The 17,227-nt window shown below is 39.1% G+C and overlaps 1 protein-coding gene and 1 pseudogene across 2 annotated transcripts in view; both read right to left on the reverse strand.

Moving 5' to 3' along the window:
• ZW10 (zw10 kinetochore protein) overlaps positions 1–17,227 on the reverse strand; it is a 41,075-nt gene that overhangs the window by 16,813 nt on the left and 7,035 nt on the right. For both annotated transcript variants that reach the window (XM_023208254.1, XM_023208253.2), the window contains exons 3-7: positions 11,637–11,738; positions 11,333–11,410; positions 11,030–11,189; positions 9,392–9,544; positions 8,490–8,678 (exon numbers count right to left, since the gene is read on the reverse strand). In XM_023208254.1, coding sequence (XP_023064022.1) covers positions 8,490–8,678; positions 9,392–9,544; positions 11,030–11,189; positions 11,333–11,410; positions 11,637–11,738 — 682 coding nt within the window. The remainder of the gene's footprint in view (positions 1–8,489; positions 8,679–9,391; positions 9,545–11,029; positions 11,190–11,332; positions 11,411–11,636; positions 11,739–17,227) is intronic.
• Positions 1,435–8,408, reverse strand: LOC111540050 (annotated as a pseudogene).

The raw sequence follows: 17,227 nt of genomic DNA on the forward strand, positions 1-17,227 counted from the left end.
CAGTTCTGTATCTTGATTGTAGTGGTGGTTACATGAATTTACACATATGAAAAAATTGCACAGAACTACACAAACACACACACAAGCATGTAAAACTGGTGAAATCTAAATAAACTCAATGAATTGTACCAATGTTAATTTCCTGGTTTTGATATTGCACTATACTGCACTATATATTACTATATAATATTTAAGATGTTAACACTGTAGAAAATTGAGTGAAAGAGGCACAAGACCTCCCTGTAATTTTTGAATGGAAAAAAAATTTTAAAGCAGCAGTGTAAAATACTTTTCCATTAAACACAATTTCATTGTTTTGATAGAACTACATTTCACTGCAACCATTGCATCACATAAAATATTACTGTTGTATTGTCAAGCACTCAACAGGCACAAATGTCATTTCTAGTATTTCATATAATACATTGCCAAACCAGTCAGTGTCAACAGACTGATTCCATCATGATTTTTTCTCCAGACTGATCCTATCACAGTTTTCTTTCCTCTGTGCACTAATATAACACTGTAATGTGTTTATTTGAATATTTTATGCATAGAGCACAAGTTATGGTGACACCCACATAAATGGTAATAGGTAAATTGAAATACTTATTTTAGTTATGATATTATTCTTTTTTTAGATTAAGAAAATATGTACAAATTTTAAAATTTAAAACAAAGCATATTATTGATACAGTCAAGTAAAGATGGAGAAGCTGGTAGTATCACTGAAAGAGCAAAGGTAAAAAAAACTAGAAGAAAGCATGTCACAAATTTCACAATCAATGGCAGCTGCAATTTGCTACAACAGGGCAAAACAAAAAAAGCTGCTTGCTTGTTGTATACAAAACTTTTTTTTTTTTTTTTTGAGATGAAGTTTCGCTCTTGTTGCCCAGGCTGGAGAGCAATGGCGCGATCTCGGCTCACTGCAACCTCCGCCTCCCGGGTTCAAGCGATTCTCCTTCCTCAGCCTCCCAAGTAGCTAGGATTACAGGCACCCGCCACCACGCCCAGCTCATTTTTGTATATTTAGTAGAGACAGGGTTTCACCATGTTGACCAGGCTGCTCTTGAACTTCTGAACTCAGGTGATCCACCCGCCTTGGCCTCCCAAAGTGCTGGGATTACAGGCGTGAGCCACCGCACCTGGCTACAAAACGTTTTTTAAGACAAAAAAGTGAACAATATTAAGGGACATTTTCAGCAAATACATTAGGAATTTAATGCTTCCTGTGAAAAAAGAATTGACAAAATTAGTCACCTAGAATCAGAATTAAATGTCCAATAAAAAGTGTGATTTTAACAGGACCTGAACTTCTAACTTTCAATAACTTGGATTCTTGTATAAAAAAAAAAAACCCTTTTTAAATGGAGAGCTAGCAAAAGAAGTGATTATTTTTTAATTTTCTTAAAAATTATAAGGAAAAGACACGTTTTTTTAAAATGTAAAAGATCTTCAGTGAAGCAACCACAGAAAACAGTCCACAAATATAATATCTTTCTAACATTTATCAAAGATCAGTTGATTCAATTTCTGGAAAATTGCAAATACTTTCCTTTTGTGTGTGTGTGTGTGTGTGTGTGTGTGTGTGTGTTTATTTTATGTACAAAGAGGCATATGGTTTTGCATTAGGTAGATGCCTTGGATAACCCTTTCAAGGAAGATCACTTAGTCCAACTTAATGAAACCAATATCCTTCGCATACTGACGGAAAAACACTGGTGGCACATATTGAGGCCATATTTCCAGATCAGACCATGCTGGTTTGAGCAGACACGACAAAAGCAAGAATTCTGGCCGAATTTTCACCAGTGGCTCAAGTACAGCTGCTGGTGACCTACCTTGCTCTCAGGAGTGCGATGAGGTAAAGAGGCCAAATACTTTTCTTTAGCTGTAAATCATACTTTGGGTACATTTTTTCTAAAGGGACTTCCAAATTTGCAAAGAAATATTATCAATTCACAGCCTAAAAAATCAATCTCACTGCACAGTTTTTGTCTGTTTTGCATAGATATTTTTAACCTTTCACATTTGTCAAAGAATTTCAGCAAGATATGAAAAAATAATTTTTATTACAACGAATAGTGTTCTAGTTCTATGTTAGGGGAAAAAAAATCCAGATTCATTGGAGTTTTAAAACAAAAGACTGGCTGAGCACGGTGGCTTATGCCTGTAATCCCACCACTTTGGGAGGCCAAGGCGGGCAGATCACGAGGTCAAAAGTTCAAGACCAGTCTGACCAACATGGTGAAACCCCGACTCTACTAAAAATACAAAAATTAGCCCGACGTGGTGGCGTGCACCTGTAATCCCAGCTACTCAGGAGGCTGAGGCAGGAGAATCTCTTGAACCGTGGAGGCAGAGGTTGCAGTGAGCCAAGATCGCGCCACTGCACTCCAGCCTGGGTGACAGAGTGAGACTCCATCTCAAAAAAAAAAAAAAAGACTAATGATTTCCTTATTGCTTCATTCCATCACTTGATAGATACCTGTGTTCGTTTTTTTTTCTGAAACATACTCTATAAAAAGTTTAATGAACATTGGTAAAAGTATTCAGTTTACATACATGCAGATACTATTAATTATTACTGGTTAATGAAACTGTTGAAAGAAACAGAAGACAATAAATATGATGAACTTATGTTCTTTGCCAATGCTCATTACTTGAATCTGGAAGGGTTTTAGAAAGATTTACTACATTGTTATCTTCAAGTCTTTGTTAAAACAAAAGAAATGCTTGCCAAATATTCAAATAATCAAAGATAAAAAAAGGCAAAAAACTTGTTTTCGTACTTACATCACACTGCACATGAACAAGATGTGTGTGTGTTTGTGTGTGTATTTGCCAAATACATATACACACAGAACTATTATGGACTAAATTGTGTTCCTGCCCAAATTCATACGTTGAAGTCCTAGCCCCCAAGGTGACTAGATTTGGATATACAGGCATACTTCATTTTATTGTGTTTTGCTTTAATGTGCCTCACAGATAATGGTTTTTTGGGGTTTTCAAATTGAAGGTTTGTGGCAACCCTCCATTAAGCAAGTCTATGAGCACCATTTTGTCCAAGAGCATGTGCTCACTTCATATATCTGTCACATTTTGGCAATTCTTACAATATTTCAAACTTTTTCATGATTTTTGATGTTACCATTGTAATTGTTTTGAGATGCCATGAACCACACCCATGTAAGACAGTGAACTTAACAAATGTTGTGTGTGTTCTGACTATTCCACTAACCAGTCACCCCTTTCCCTCATACCCCTACCCTTTCCACTCACATCTCTATCTCCTAGGGTTTCCCTATTCCCTGAGACACAATACTGAAATTAGACCAACAAATAACTCTACAATAGCTTATACATGTTCAAGTGAAAGAGTCACACACCTCTCACTTTATATCAAAAGTTAGAAATGATCAAACTTAGTGATGAAGGCATGTCAAAGGCTCAGGTAAGTCAAAAACTGGACCTCTTGTGCCAGTTAGCCAAGTTTTGAATTCAAAGGAAAAGACTGGGTTTTTTTTTTTTTTAATGTTAACATTCCTTTAATTTCCTTATTTATTTACCTTTACTTTTTTTTTAACTTCTATATTAAGTTCAGGAGTACATGTGCAGGTCTGTTATACAGGTAAACTTCTGTCATGGGGGTTTGTTGTATAGATTATTGCATCACCTAGGTATTAGGCCTAGTACCCATTAGTTATTTTTCCTGTTCCTTGCCCTCCTCTCACCCTCCACCCTCCAATAGGCCCCAGTGTGTGTTGTTCCCCAGTATGTGTCATGTGTGTTCATCACTTAGCTCCCGCTTATAAGTAAGGACATGCAGTATTTGGTTTTCTGTTCCTGAGTTAGTGGGAAAAGTTCTTGAAGGAAATGAAAAGTGTATTAAAAGTGTATTACTGAACAGATGGATTATAAAGTAAAACAAGCTTATTTATGGAGAAAGTTTTGTTTTTTTGTTTTGTTTTGTTTTTTTGAGATAAAGTCTTACTCTGTCACCCAGGCTGGAGTGCAATGGCATGATCTCAGCTCACTGCAATCTCTGCCTCCTGGGTCCAAGCAATTCTCTCACCTTACCCTCCGGAGTAGCTGGAATTACAGGCACGTGCCACCATGCCCAGCTAATTTTGGTATTTTTAGTAAAGACAGGGTTTCACTATGTTGACCAGGCTGGTCTTGAACTCCTGACCTCAAGTGATCTGTCCACCCCAGCCTCCCAAAGTGCTAGGATTACAGGTGTGAGCCACCGTGCCTGGCAATTTATGGAGAAAGTTGGAGTGGTCTGTGTAGAAGCTCAAACCTATCACAACATTTTCTTAAAGCCAAAGCCTAATCCAGAGTTAAGGCCTTAACTCTCTTCAATTCTATGCAGGTTCAGAGAGGTGAGGAAGCTGCAGAAGAAAAGGATGAAGCTAGGAGAGTTTGGTTTATGAAGTTTGAAGAAAAGAAGCTGTCTCCATAATATAAAAGCTCAAGGTGAAGCGGCAAGTGCCAATGGATAAGCTACAGCAAGTTATCCAGCAGACCTAGCTGAGATAACTGACAAAGGTCTCTATACTAACAACAGATTTTTAGTGTAGACAAACTAGCCTTCTATTGGAAGATATGCCATCTTGAACTTTCATTTCTAGACAGAAGTCAATACTTGGCTTCAAAGCTTCAAACAACAGGCTGACCCTCTTGCTAGGGACTAATGCGGCTGGTGACTTTAAGTTGAAACCATGTTCATCAACCATTCCAAAAATCCTAGTGCCAGGCCGGGTGCGATGGCTCACACCTGTAATCCTAGCACTTTGGGAGGCCAAGGCAGGTGGACTGCTTGAGGCCCGGAGTTCGAGACCAGCCTGGGCAACATAGTGAAACCCCATCTCTACTAAAATTATAAAAATTAGCTGGGCGTGGTAGCACACACCTGTAATCTCAGCTACTCAGGAGGCTGAGGCAAGAGAATCGCTTGAACCCAGGAGGCAGAGGTTGCAGTGAGCCGAGATCATGCCACTATACTCCAGCCTAGGCAACAGAGTGAGACTTGTCTCAAAAAAATTCCCAGGGCCTTAAGAATTATGCTAAATCTACTCTGCTTGTGCTCTAGAGATGGGATAAAGCCTGGATGGCAACACATCCACAACAGCATGGTTTTTCAGGATATTTTTCAAAAACAGCATGTCTTATTTTGTTTTTTGAGACAGACTCTTGCTCTGTTACCCAGAAGTACAGTGACGTGAACACAGCTCACTGCAGCCTCCAACTGGGCTCAACTGATCCTCCTGCCTCAGCTTCCCAAGTAGCTGGGACTACAGGCACATGCCACTATGCCTGGTTAATTTTTTATTTTTTTAGTAGAGGCCAGGTATCACTATGTTACCCAGCCTGGTCTCAAACTCCTGGCCTCAAGCAATTCTCTTACCTTGGCCTTCCAAAGCTCTTGGATTACAAGTGTGAGCTACCATGCCCAGCCAATAGCATGGTTTACTGAATATTTTAAGGTCTCTGTTGAGACCTACTGCTCAGAAAAAAAGATTTCTTTCAAAATATTACTGCTTACTGGCAATGCACCTGGTCACCCAAGAACTCTGATGGACACAAGCAAGGAGATTAATGCTGTTTCCATGCCTGCTAACACACCATCCATCTGTAGCCTATGAATCAAGGAGTAATTTTGACTTTCAAGTCTCATTATTCAAGAAATAAAATTAAAGCTGCCACAGTGATTCCTCTGATGGATCTGAGCAAAGTAAACTGAAAATCTTCTAGAAAGGATTCACCATTCTACATGTCATTAAAAGCATTCACAATTCATGGGAGGAGGTCAAAACAGCAAAATTAACAGGAGTCTGGAAGAAGTTGATTCCAACCCTCATGACTTTGAGGGGTTTAAGACTTCAGTTAAAGAAGTAACTGCCGATATACTAGAAATGGCAAGAGAGCCAGAATCAGTAATAGAGCCTAAAGATATAACTAAATTGCTGCAACCTCATGATAAAACCTGAAAAGATGAGGAGTTGTTTCTAGCGGATGAACAGAGAAAGTGGTTTCTTTAGACAGATTCTACTGCTGGTGAAGATGCTGTGAACACTGTTTAAATGACAACAAAGGATTTACAACAGTCCATAAATTTAGTTGATAAAGCAGTGGCAGGGTGAGAAGAATGACTCCTATTTTGAAAAAAGTTCAAATGGGGTAAAATGCTATCAAACAGCACTGCATGTTACTGAGAAATCTTTCACGAAGGGAAGTCAATTGATAAGGCAAGCCTCATTGTTGTCCTATTTTAAGAAATTGACACAGCCATCCAACCTTCAGCAACCACCATCCTGATCAGTCAGCAGCCATTAACATTGAGGCAAGACACTCCACCAACAAAAAGATTATGACTCACTCAAGGTTCAGATGATCGTTAGCACTTTTTAATAATAATATATTTTTAAATTAAGGTATGTACACTTTTTAGACATAATGCTATAGCACACTTAATAGACTACGATACAGTGTAACTATAACTTTTATATGCACTGGGAAACCAAAAAATTTGTGGGATTCGCTTTATTGGGATACTACTTTATTGCAGTGGTCGAAAACCAAACCCGCAATATCTCTGAGTATGCTAGTAGTCCCTTTAAGGAGGTAATTAAGGTTACATGAGATCATAAGGGTAGAGTCCTGATCCAACATAACTGGTGTCTTCATAAGAGAAAGAGACACCAGGATGCAAATGCAGAGAAAAAGCCATGCAAAGACACATCAAGAAGGCCATCTGCAAGATAAGAGAGGCTTCAGGAAACACCAAACCTACCAATACCAGAAGAGCAATGAAGATCAGGAGAACTTAAAACTATGTCATTCAAAAAATAAAAATGTTTACACTGGTGATAAGACGTAGGGGAAATAACAGCAACTGTAAAGAATTTGAAAATCCAGGCCGGGCGCGGTGGCTCAAGCCTGTAATCCCAGCACTTTGGGAGGCCGAGGCGGGCGGATCACGAGGTCAGGAGATCAAGACCATCCTGGCAAACACGGTGAAACCCTGTCTCTACTAAAAAATACAAAAAAATTAGCCGGGCGAGGTGGCAGGCGCCTGTAGTCCCAGCTTCTAGGGAGGCTGAGGCAGGAGAATGGCGTGAACCCAGGAGGCGGCGGAGCTTGCAGTGAGCCGAGATTGTGCCACTGCACTCCAGCCTGGGCGACAGAGCGAGACTCCGTCTCAAAAAAAAAAAAGAAAATCCATCGTGTGTAATAGGAATTAGACTCATTCTATATGTCTCCACACTATAAAAACAGCATCAATAAAGTAGACATTACAGGGTAGCATATTGTGACAAACTTTTAAAATAACTACCCTAAAGATTTAATTTGCAAAATTAGCATTTTTGTAGTAGTATTTAAGAGTACAGGTAAGAAATGTGAGTTTTAAAAAACAAAACAAAACAAAAACCTGCCTGGTACTCAGAACTGCCCAGGGGCGGGATAAAATGCCTCAAGTTCTCTCTCACTGAAAGTGTTCAGATTGGCTATCTGACCAATTGATGGAATATTATAGAGGAGATTCAGGCATCTGAGATACTTGGACCAAATCATCTCTCCAATTCCTTCTAATCTTTGGATGCTTTGTTTACAACTTAATTTATATCTAATGAAAACAAAATTGTATTCCTCCCCAAGGGGAGGATCTGGGAACAAGAAAAACTACCTTGGATTTCCGAAGTTTATGTGAGCCTTAGGATTTTTTCTTCTCTGCTCTCATCAAAACTATAGAAAAGTCCTTGCTTTACATATAAATTATTTATATATAAATATACTGTATATGACTGCCAGGAAGGCCCACAAACAATAGGAGCATTTCTTTTTTACTTTAGCCACGGCAGGAATGGTTAGCCAGGCTATTCAATATGACAACCGAAAAAAGCACAAAGAAGGTAAGTAAAATAGACTTAAAAAAAAAAAAAGCAGTACTGAAACACAAGAGACTTCACTTTTAATGGTACAATAACCAAAAACACGATTTAAGGAATATAGAAACTGGCCGTTTCTAGTGTGAATACATAAAGATCAACAGGCTGAAATACAATTTACTTCCTATGTTAAACCAAGTTTGTTTTTATCAGATTAATAGGGGTTTCCATGGAAATATGTAAAACAACACTTGGTTCATTTCTTCTTCTCCTGTAATTAAAGTACGAGTTCCAATTTGTGATGGTACTGGGAGTCCAGTGAGAGAAGTGCATCCTAGAATTCAACTAAAATAATAATACAAATACAGAATCTGGGGTACCACTGATGGCCCTACTTGTCAATACAGTGCAGAGAAGGAATGCAAAATAGGCAAAAAACAAGACGGCAACTCCTTTGCCCCTATGGCACAATTTACCCACTTCTGAGCCTACTTTCTCACACATTATAGGCATTTCTACTTAAAAATAATATTTACTTTTAAAAACAATATTTACTTTTCCAAAATATAAAAACACTGCCTTGGAGATACATACCTAGAAGCTGTTTCTGGAGCACTTCTAGTACCAGTCTGATCTTTGTAAAAACTTCAGATGGTGATGGATATTCCAAGTTAGTCATTATAGATTCAAAACGAATAACTATGTTAGGCTGGCTTTCTATCACAGCGTGAAGGGATGGACAAGATGCCAGAGGCCTAAGGATATACTTCAGCAGCATCTGACCTGAAAAATCATATGAACATTCACCAAAAAATCACTGTAAGACACTTCTAGGCCAGGCACGGTGGCTCACATCTGTAATCCCAGCACTTTGGCAGGCCGAGGCAGGTGGATCATCTGAGGCCAGGAGTTCAATACCAGCCTGGCCAACATGGTGAGATCCCATCTCTACCAAAAATACAAAAATTAGCTGGGCATGGTGGCAGGCACCTGTAATCCCAGCTACTCGGAAGGCTGAGGCAGGACAATTGCCTGAACCCAGGAGGTAGAGGTTGCAGTAAGCTGAGATCATGCCATCGTAGTCCAGCCTAGGTGACAAAAGCGAAACTCCATCTAAAAAAAAAAAAAAAACTTCTAAAAAGTAAACCTGTCAAAAAAAAAATATGAATCTTTGAACCTAACAACCAAAATACATATACCATGACATTACACACCAACCATTATGCAGTGTAGGTTTTACCATTGAAGTTTCCCAGATTGTCTACAGATTTTTATTTAAATTATTCAAAAACCAAATAAAATAGGAACAGTTTAAAAAAAAAAAACCCAATCCCTTAATAAAAAGGATAATATTTATGACAATTCCCTTTCATGAATCAAGAGGCCAGACCCTATATTAATACTCTCCAGAGAATATTTTATCATCTTTTCTGTCTTCCCTTTAATACTGGGCCTTAGGAGATTTTGTGTAAATGAAACAAAGTAGCACGCCTTACCAAATGATTTAAGCTTGCTGTGTAGTTCTCCAAGAACAGAAAATGCCAAGAGGACAGAACTGATGGGTGGCATAGGGGTCTTCTCCTCTTTGTGTGATTGTTCAGTGTATAAATGAAGTTCAGTTTGTAGGTAAGATTCCAAACTGCTGGTATCTAAGAAAAAGGAAGAAAAACATCAGCTGTCTCACTAATATGAGATGTTCCCACTTCTATTCCTCAGAGTTCATTCTCTGATATTTCCAATGCAGTTCTATTACAATATACTCCTAATGCAACCAAATACGAATTATGACATACATGTCCTTGGCATCACTTTAAAAAAGGAAATGACTTTTTGAGGTCAGGTGAGGGGACTCGTCTGTAATCCCAACACATTGGGAGGCCGAGGTGGGAGAATCACTTGAGCCCAGGAGTTCAAGACCAGCCTGGGCAACGGAGTGAGACCCTGTCTCTAATAAAAAATTTAAAAATTCATCAGGCGTGGTAGCACGCACCTGTGGTTACAGCTACTGGGGGCAGGGTGGGAGAAGTAGGTGGGGCTGAGGCAGGAGGATCGCTTCAGCCCGGGAGTTTGAGACTGCAGTGAACTATGCTTGAGCTACTGCACTCCAGCCTGGGTGACAGAGCGAGACCCTGTTTCAAAAAAAAAATGAGGTCCTAGTTTCACAGACTTTACTTTCTATGTTCTTTCTGCCAAACAAGTTTAACAAGTAGGGTGTGTTATAACAAATAATTCAACACACCTGCCCTCCTCTCTGAACTAATATTCTACTTGAGAACAGAATCTAAAATTTTCCAGATAACTCCCTTCAAATACTGATATACTTACACATATGTACATGTGTCTATGTACACACATAAGTACATAATGAATTTGTAGGCCAAAGTGGATATAGGAAAGGGAACAGGGGAGACAGTTTCTCCTGAAATACACTAAATTTCAAAATCCAATGTTGGAAAATACACCAGGTACAATAGCATGTCCTTTAAATACAGCCTCTGAAGTTTTACTCTAAGGGCAAACAACACACCAAAGAGGGCTCATACCCAGAGGTAGGCAGAAAGGCTGAGAGCCAAGTAGCATAAATCAAAGCCAAGGCAGAAGTAATCCCATTTCTTCACCTTGCAAAGCACTCCCTAGCTCATTATTTTCCCCAAGGACTAGAAAGAAATTGAACAAAACCCCTCCTCTACCCTCAAGCCTACTGATTCATCTTCTTTCCTAAGCAAGAGAAAGGGTAGATAGCTCCTCTACACTTTCCAGCCAAGATAAACTGCTGGTATTAGGGCTGTCAGGAACGAGCACGTCCTACAAGGCAATGGAAACAATGTGGTGGCAAATTGCTACCACCTCCGCTAGCACACTCTCACCACATGACCCCAACTACCCTATCATCTTTTCTCACATTTCCAGGGAACAGGACAGCTAAGAGGGATGTAAGGGAAGCAAGGTGAGGGCACTTTAGGGACTCAGATGAGCTGGTCCTAAGTAAGCATCTTGCTAACATGAGCACTCAATACAGATATGGAAGATTATGAGTGAACCCTCATCTACCAATACAAAACTGTAGAGTATATTCAGACACTACACTGGTTCAGGCAGATGAAGCAAAGCAGTCCACCTGAGGTCAGCAGCACCTTTTGATGGTGGGAACTTCCATACAATCAGCTTCTGCCACTCTTCTCCAAGGTGATAAAGTATGTTCTGTTTCTGTATTGTGAGCTCCATGCTGAGAGATTTCAATATTTTTAAATCAAAGCATTTTCTGGATTTTAATAACTTCAAGCATTTCTGTGCCTGGTAATGAAATGAAATCACTGTTAAACATTCAATCTGGACTCAGGGCAATTAGAATATATTTGCATAATGATAAAAAATACAAAATTTACTGAAACAAGAAGAGCACTTATTGCGCATGCTTTGGGGAAAGCATTTAGTACCTCTTCCAGATGCTGAGCACCAGTGACATATTTCTTCTCTGTTAATGCACAATTATATTCTTCAATAGCAGTGGAAAACTGAAAAGTTAAGTATGATATTTTATACATCCTATTATTTCAAGTCTGTTTGCTTTTAAAATATTAAGAAATGCTCCCACTTTCCCTCCCTCTCCCCCCTCTAAAAAAAAAAAAGAAGAAAAGAAAATATGAAGACAAAAAAAACCCATTATAGTCAGGAGATAGTCATTGAATAATGAGACTTTCCCACCACCAAAATACTAAGGTTCAAGTTGAGTTTACTGACCTCCTGCAACTGTTTAAGCAAACTTAGGACAACTGAGTCTCTTTCCAACTGCTGCTTTAAGTCTGTAAATTCACCAGTTGATACATGAAGATCCCGGCAGACCTAATTCACACACCAAAGACAAGTACTTTTAAGCTATACCATACCTAAGAAATAAAACATTTACAGCAAATCAATAAGCTTTACTAGGTCAACATAATTCATGTTGAAATTTAAATGCTAGTTAAGACTGGAATAAAAATCACAGAATGTAGTAGGAAGATACCCTAGAGGTCCATCTAGTCCAAACCTTTATTCTATTGCAAGAATACCCATTTCTTTCAACATAATATCCTCAAGTCACCATCTATTCTTAATTTAAACAGGTATCTTTCATCAGAGAGCTCATCCACCTGGATTACTAGAAAGGTATCCCCACTGCCAAGTGATAACTCATTTTAGAGTCAGACAGCTCTATTAGGATTTTTTTTTTTAATTGAAACAGGGTCTTACTCTGTTGTCCAGGTTGAAGCGCAGTGGTGCAATCTCAGCTCACTGCAGCCTCAACTTCCCTAGAATCAAGCAATCCTCCCACCTTAGCCCTGCTGAGTAGCCAGAACTACAGGCACGCACCACCATGCCTGGCTAATTTTTGTATTTTGTGATAAAGATGGAGTTTCACTATGTTGTCCAGGCTGGTCTTGAACTCCTGGACTCAAGCGATCTGCCCACCTTGGCCTCCCAAAGTGCTGAGATTGCCGGCATGAGCCACCGCACCTTGTCAGAAAGATTTAATATTGAGGCAGAATCTATCTGTCATTCTGTCCCACCTTATCAAATGACTTTACATGATCAATTATTCCCTGTCTCCTAAAATCTCCAATTAACCTCTCCCTAATTTATCTTCACTCATTCGTGAAATATATATTGACTGAATACCTGTAAGTGCATGGCTTATCCCATCAAATTTAAATATGTTAAAATTTCTCCCATCTTTTGGAAAAATTTCCCTCCACTTCACCAACCACCCTATTGCTCAGCAACTGCTTTATTTTTCTCCTCCCTCTGACAAACAGCTTCCTGAAAGAGTGATCTATATTCACTGTCTTTACATTCTCACCTCTCAGTCACTCTATACCTCACTGTGATCTGGTTCCTAACTGTTCTTGCCAAAAACAAAAAAACAAAAAAACACTAAACTCCTCATTGCTAAATCCAAAGCATACATTACTAGTACAGTCGTGTGTCACTTAACAATGGGAACACATTCTGAGAAATGCATTGTTAGGTGATTTTGATGTCATGCAAACATCATAGAGTGTACTTACACAAACCTAGATGGTATGCCCTACTATGTACCCAGGCTACATAAAACTATTGCTCCCAGGCTATAAACCCATACAGCATGTCAGTGTACCACTTACACAATGGTAAATATTTGTGTATCTAAACACAGAAAACATACAGTAAAAATACAGCATAAAAATGGTACACCTGTACAGGGCACTTACCATGAATGGAGGTTGCAGGACTAGAAGTTGCTCTGAGTGAGTCAGTGGGTGAGTGGTGAGGTAATGTGAAGGCCTAGGACATTAGTGTAGTTTACTGCTGCCTTTATAAACATACATTTAGGTAACGCTAAATTTATTTTTAAAAATTTTCTTTCTTCAATAATAAATTAACATTATCTTACTATAACATTTTTACTTTATAAACTTTTTAACTTTTTTTTCTTTTTTTTGAGGAGTCTCACTCTGTCACCCAGCTGGAGTGCAGTGGCATAATCTTGGCTCACCGCAACTGCCACCTTCTGGGTTCAAGCAATTCTCCTGCCTCAGCCACCCAGGTAGCTGGGATTACAGGTGTCCACCACCACGCCCAGCTAATTTTTGTATTTTCAGTAGAGGTGGGGTTTTATCATGTTGGCCAGGCTGGTCTCGAACTCCTGACTTCAAGTGATCTGCTTGCCTCAGCCTCCCAAAGTGCTGGGATTACAGGTGTGAGCCACTGCACCTAGCTAAACTTTTTAACATTTTGACTCTTGTAATAACACAGCTTAAAATGCAAACACACTATACGCTGTACAAAAATATTTTGTGTGTGTTTTTATTTCTTCTAAAAAAAAAATGGGATACATGTGCAGAACATGCAGGTTTGTTACACAGGTATAGATGTGCCATGGTGGTTTGTTGCACCTATTAACCCGTCTTCTAAGTTCCCTCCCCTCACCCCTCACCCCTCAACAGGCCCTGGTGTGTGTTGTTCCCCTCTTTGTGTCCATGTGTTCTCACTGTTCAACTCCCACCTATGAGTGAGAACATGCAGTGTTTAGTTTTCTGCTCCTGTGTTAGTTTGCTGAGGATGATGGCTTCCAGCTTCATCCATGTACCTGCAAAGGATAGGCTCTCATTCCTTTTTATGGCTGCATAGTATTCCATGGTGTATACGTACCACATTTTCTTTATCCAGTCTATCAGTGATGGGCATTTGGGTTGGTTCCATGTCTTTGCTATTGTAAACAATGCTGCAATAAACATATGTGTGCATGTGTCTTTATAGTAGAATGATTTATATTCCTTTGGGTATATACCCAGTAATGGGACTGCTGGGTCAAATGGTATTTCTGATTCCAGATCCTTGAGGAATCAGCATACTGTCTTCCACAATGGCTGAACTAATTTACATTCCCACCAACAGTGTAAAAATGTTCCTATTTCTCCACATCCTCTCCAGCATCTATTGTTTCCTGACTTTTTAAAAATCGCTATTCTGACTTGCATGAGATGGTATCTCATTGTGGTTTTGATTTGCATTTCTCTGATTCAGTGATGTTGAGCTTTTCTTCATGTTTGTTGGCCACATAAATGTCTTCTTTTGAGAAGTGTCTGTTCATATCCTTTGCCCACTTTTTGATGGGGTTGTTTTTTTCTTATAAATACGTTTAAGTTCCTTGTAAATTCTGGATATTAGACCTTTGTCAGATGGGTAGATTGCAAAAATTTTCTCCCATTCTGTAGATTGCCTGTTCACTCTGATGATAGTTTCTTTTGCTGTGCAGAAGCTCTTTAGTTTAATTAGATCCCATTTGTCAATTTTGGCTTTTATTGCAGTTGCTTTTGGCATTTTTGTCACAAAGTCTTTGTCCATGCCTATGTCCTGAATGGAACTGCCCAGGTTTTCTTCTGGGGTTTTTATGGTTTTGGGTTTTACATTTAAGTCTTTAAATCACCTTGAGTTAATTTTTATATAAGGTATAAGGAAGGGATTTGGTTTCAGTTTTCTGCATATGGCTAAACAGTTTTCTCAGCACCATTTTACTGAATAGGAGATTCTTTCCCCATTGCTTGTTTTTGTCAGGTTTGTCAAAGATCAGATGGTTGTAGAAGTGTGGTGTTATTTCTGAGGCCTCCGTTCTGCTCCATTGGTCTATATGTCTGTTTTGGTACCAGTACCATGCTGTTTTGGTTACTGTAGCCTTGTAATATAGTTTGAAGTCAGGTAGTGTGATGTCTCCAGCTTTGTTCTTTTTGTTTAGGATTGTCTTGTCTATATGGGTCTTCTTTGATTCTATATGAAAACTAAAACAGTTTTTTTCTAATTCTGTGAAGAATGTCAATGGTAGTTTGATGGACCAGCAATGAATCTATAAATTGCTTATGGCCATTTTCATGATACTGATTCTTTCTATCCATGAGAATGGAATGTTTTTCCATTTGTTTGTGTCCTCTCTTATTTCCTTGAGCAGTGGTTTGTAGTAAAAATAGTTTATTTATATTTGTCTTCTACAAGCTTTTTTCTATTTTAAATGTTTTGTTTTAACTTTGTAAACTTTCCTGTTAAACACTAAGACACAAACACGCACATTAGCCTAGCCCTATGAAGTCAGGATTATCAGTAGGTGATAGGAACTTTTCAGCTCCACTATAATCTCACGGGACCACACTTGTATATGTGGTCTGTTGTTGACTGAAATGTATTTAACAGTACTGTGTTAACTTTCCTTCCTTCTGAAACATTCTTTCCCTTAGTTCCATGATACCATTCTCTACTGATTTTCCTCTTAGTTCTCTAGCCCTTCCTTTTTCACTTTCTTTTGGGAGCTTCATTTTCTGACCACTCCATATATATTGATACTCCTTTCTTCCTGATTGTCTTCTTATTCCAAACCAGTGGTTTTTAACAGGAAGTGATTTTGCCCCACCCTCAACCAGGGACATATGGCAATGTCTGAAGACAGTGGCTGCCACTGGTTGTCACCATGAGAGAGTTCTATTCACATCTAGCGAACAGAGGCCAGGGATACTGCTAACACGATATGATGTACAGTACAGACCTCCACAACAAAGAATTATCCAGCCCAAAACATCAATAGTGACAAGGGTGAGAAACCCTGCTTTATATACTCTTTCTGGGCAATCTTGTCCATTCCCATGGCTTCAATTACTAAGTGCTGCTATCTCAAGTCCACATTATTTTCCTCACCTCCAAACATGTATATGGGTAAGATGATGTGGAAACTGTCCACTAAAATCCATTCTTCTTTTTTCCATATTAATAGCACCCAACCAGATTATATATTTTAGCCTCCTTTAAAGTTGGGTGAGACCATGTCTAAGATCTTACCAATTACTAACAATAGTAATGTGTACCATTTCCAACTCTGAGTCCTAAGAAAATAGATGTGGCCCCTACATGCCCTCTCTTTTCCCTTTATCTCCAGCTATGACCTGGATACCAGAAGAGACCAGATTGAATCACATAAATAATGACAAAACCCTAAGAGCAATACTTCTCAAACTGTAATGCATATACATATCACTCAGTGACTCTCAGTAAAATGCAGATTCTGATTCAGTGGGTCCAGATTGAGGCCTGAGATCCTGCATTTCTAATAAGCTATCAGGTACTGCCAAAACTGCTGTTCTACAGACTTTTGAAAGACAATTCTCTAGAGGTCTCTCACATATTTGCACCATCTTACAAGTAAGGCAATTACTGTCTTTAGTTCTGGGCTATCTTTTCAAGAACGTCTATATAGTAAACAGCCTTGGAAGGCAGAGATGGTGTCTCCCTCCAAAGCAAAAGGAAGGTATGCCTGCTACCCATTAAAAAGATTCAGGTTCCTTAAACTCAGGAGTCCTTTTCTATTAATATAAAGCAATCCACTGCACAATGTCCTACAGGAAGCAGGACTGGGCAACTGATGCAAAAATGCTGATACTGCTGTAAGTAATAAACTGTCCTTCATCTCGCACCAAGGAGACTCATGCCTTCTACAAAAATCCATGAAACGTTCCAGGAATGGTGACTCAAGCCTGTAATCCCAGCACTTTGTGAGGCTGAAGAAGGAGAACTGCTTGAGCCCAGAAGTTCGAGACCAGCCTGGGCAACATTGTGAGATCCTGTCTCTACAAAAAAATTTAGCTGGGCATGGTGGCCTGTACCTGTAGTCCCAGCTACCTGGGAGGGTGGGGTGAGATAATCAACTGAGCCCAGGAGGTTGAGGCTGCAGTGAGCCATGACTGCGCCATGGGCAACAGAGTGAAACTGTCTCAAAAAAATAAAAAACAAGAATTTTTTTTTTAATTTTTAAAAATTTAAAAAGAAAAAAA

This window comes from Piliocolobus tephrosceles, chromosome 13 (assembly GCF_002776525.5).
Source record: "Piliocolobus tephrosceles isolate RC106 chromosome 13, ASM277652v3, whole genome shotgun sequence".
NCBI lineage: Eukaryota > Metazoa > Chordata > Mammalia > Primates > Cercopithecidae > Piliocolobus > Piliocolobus tephrosceles.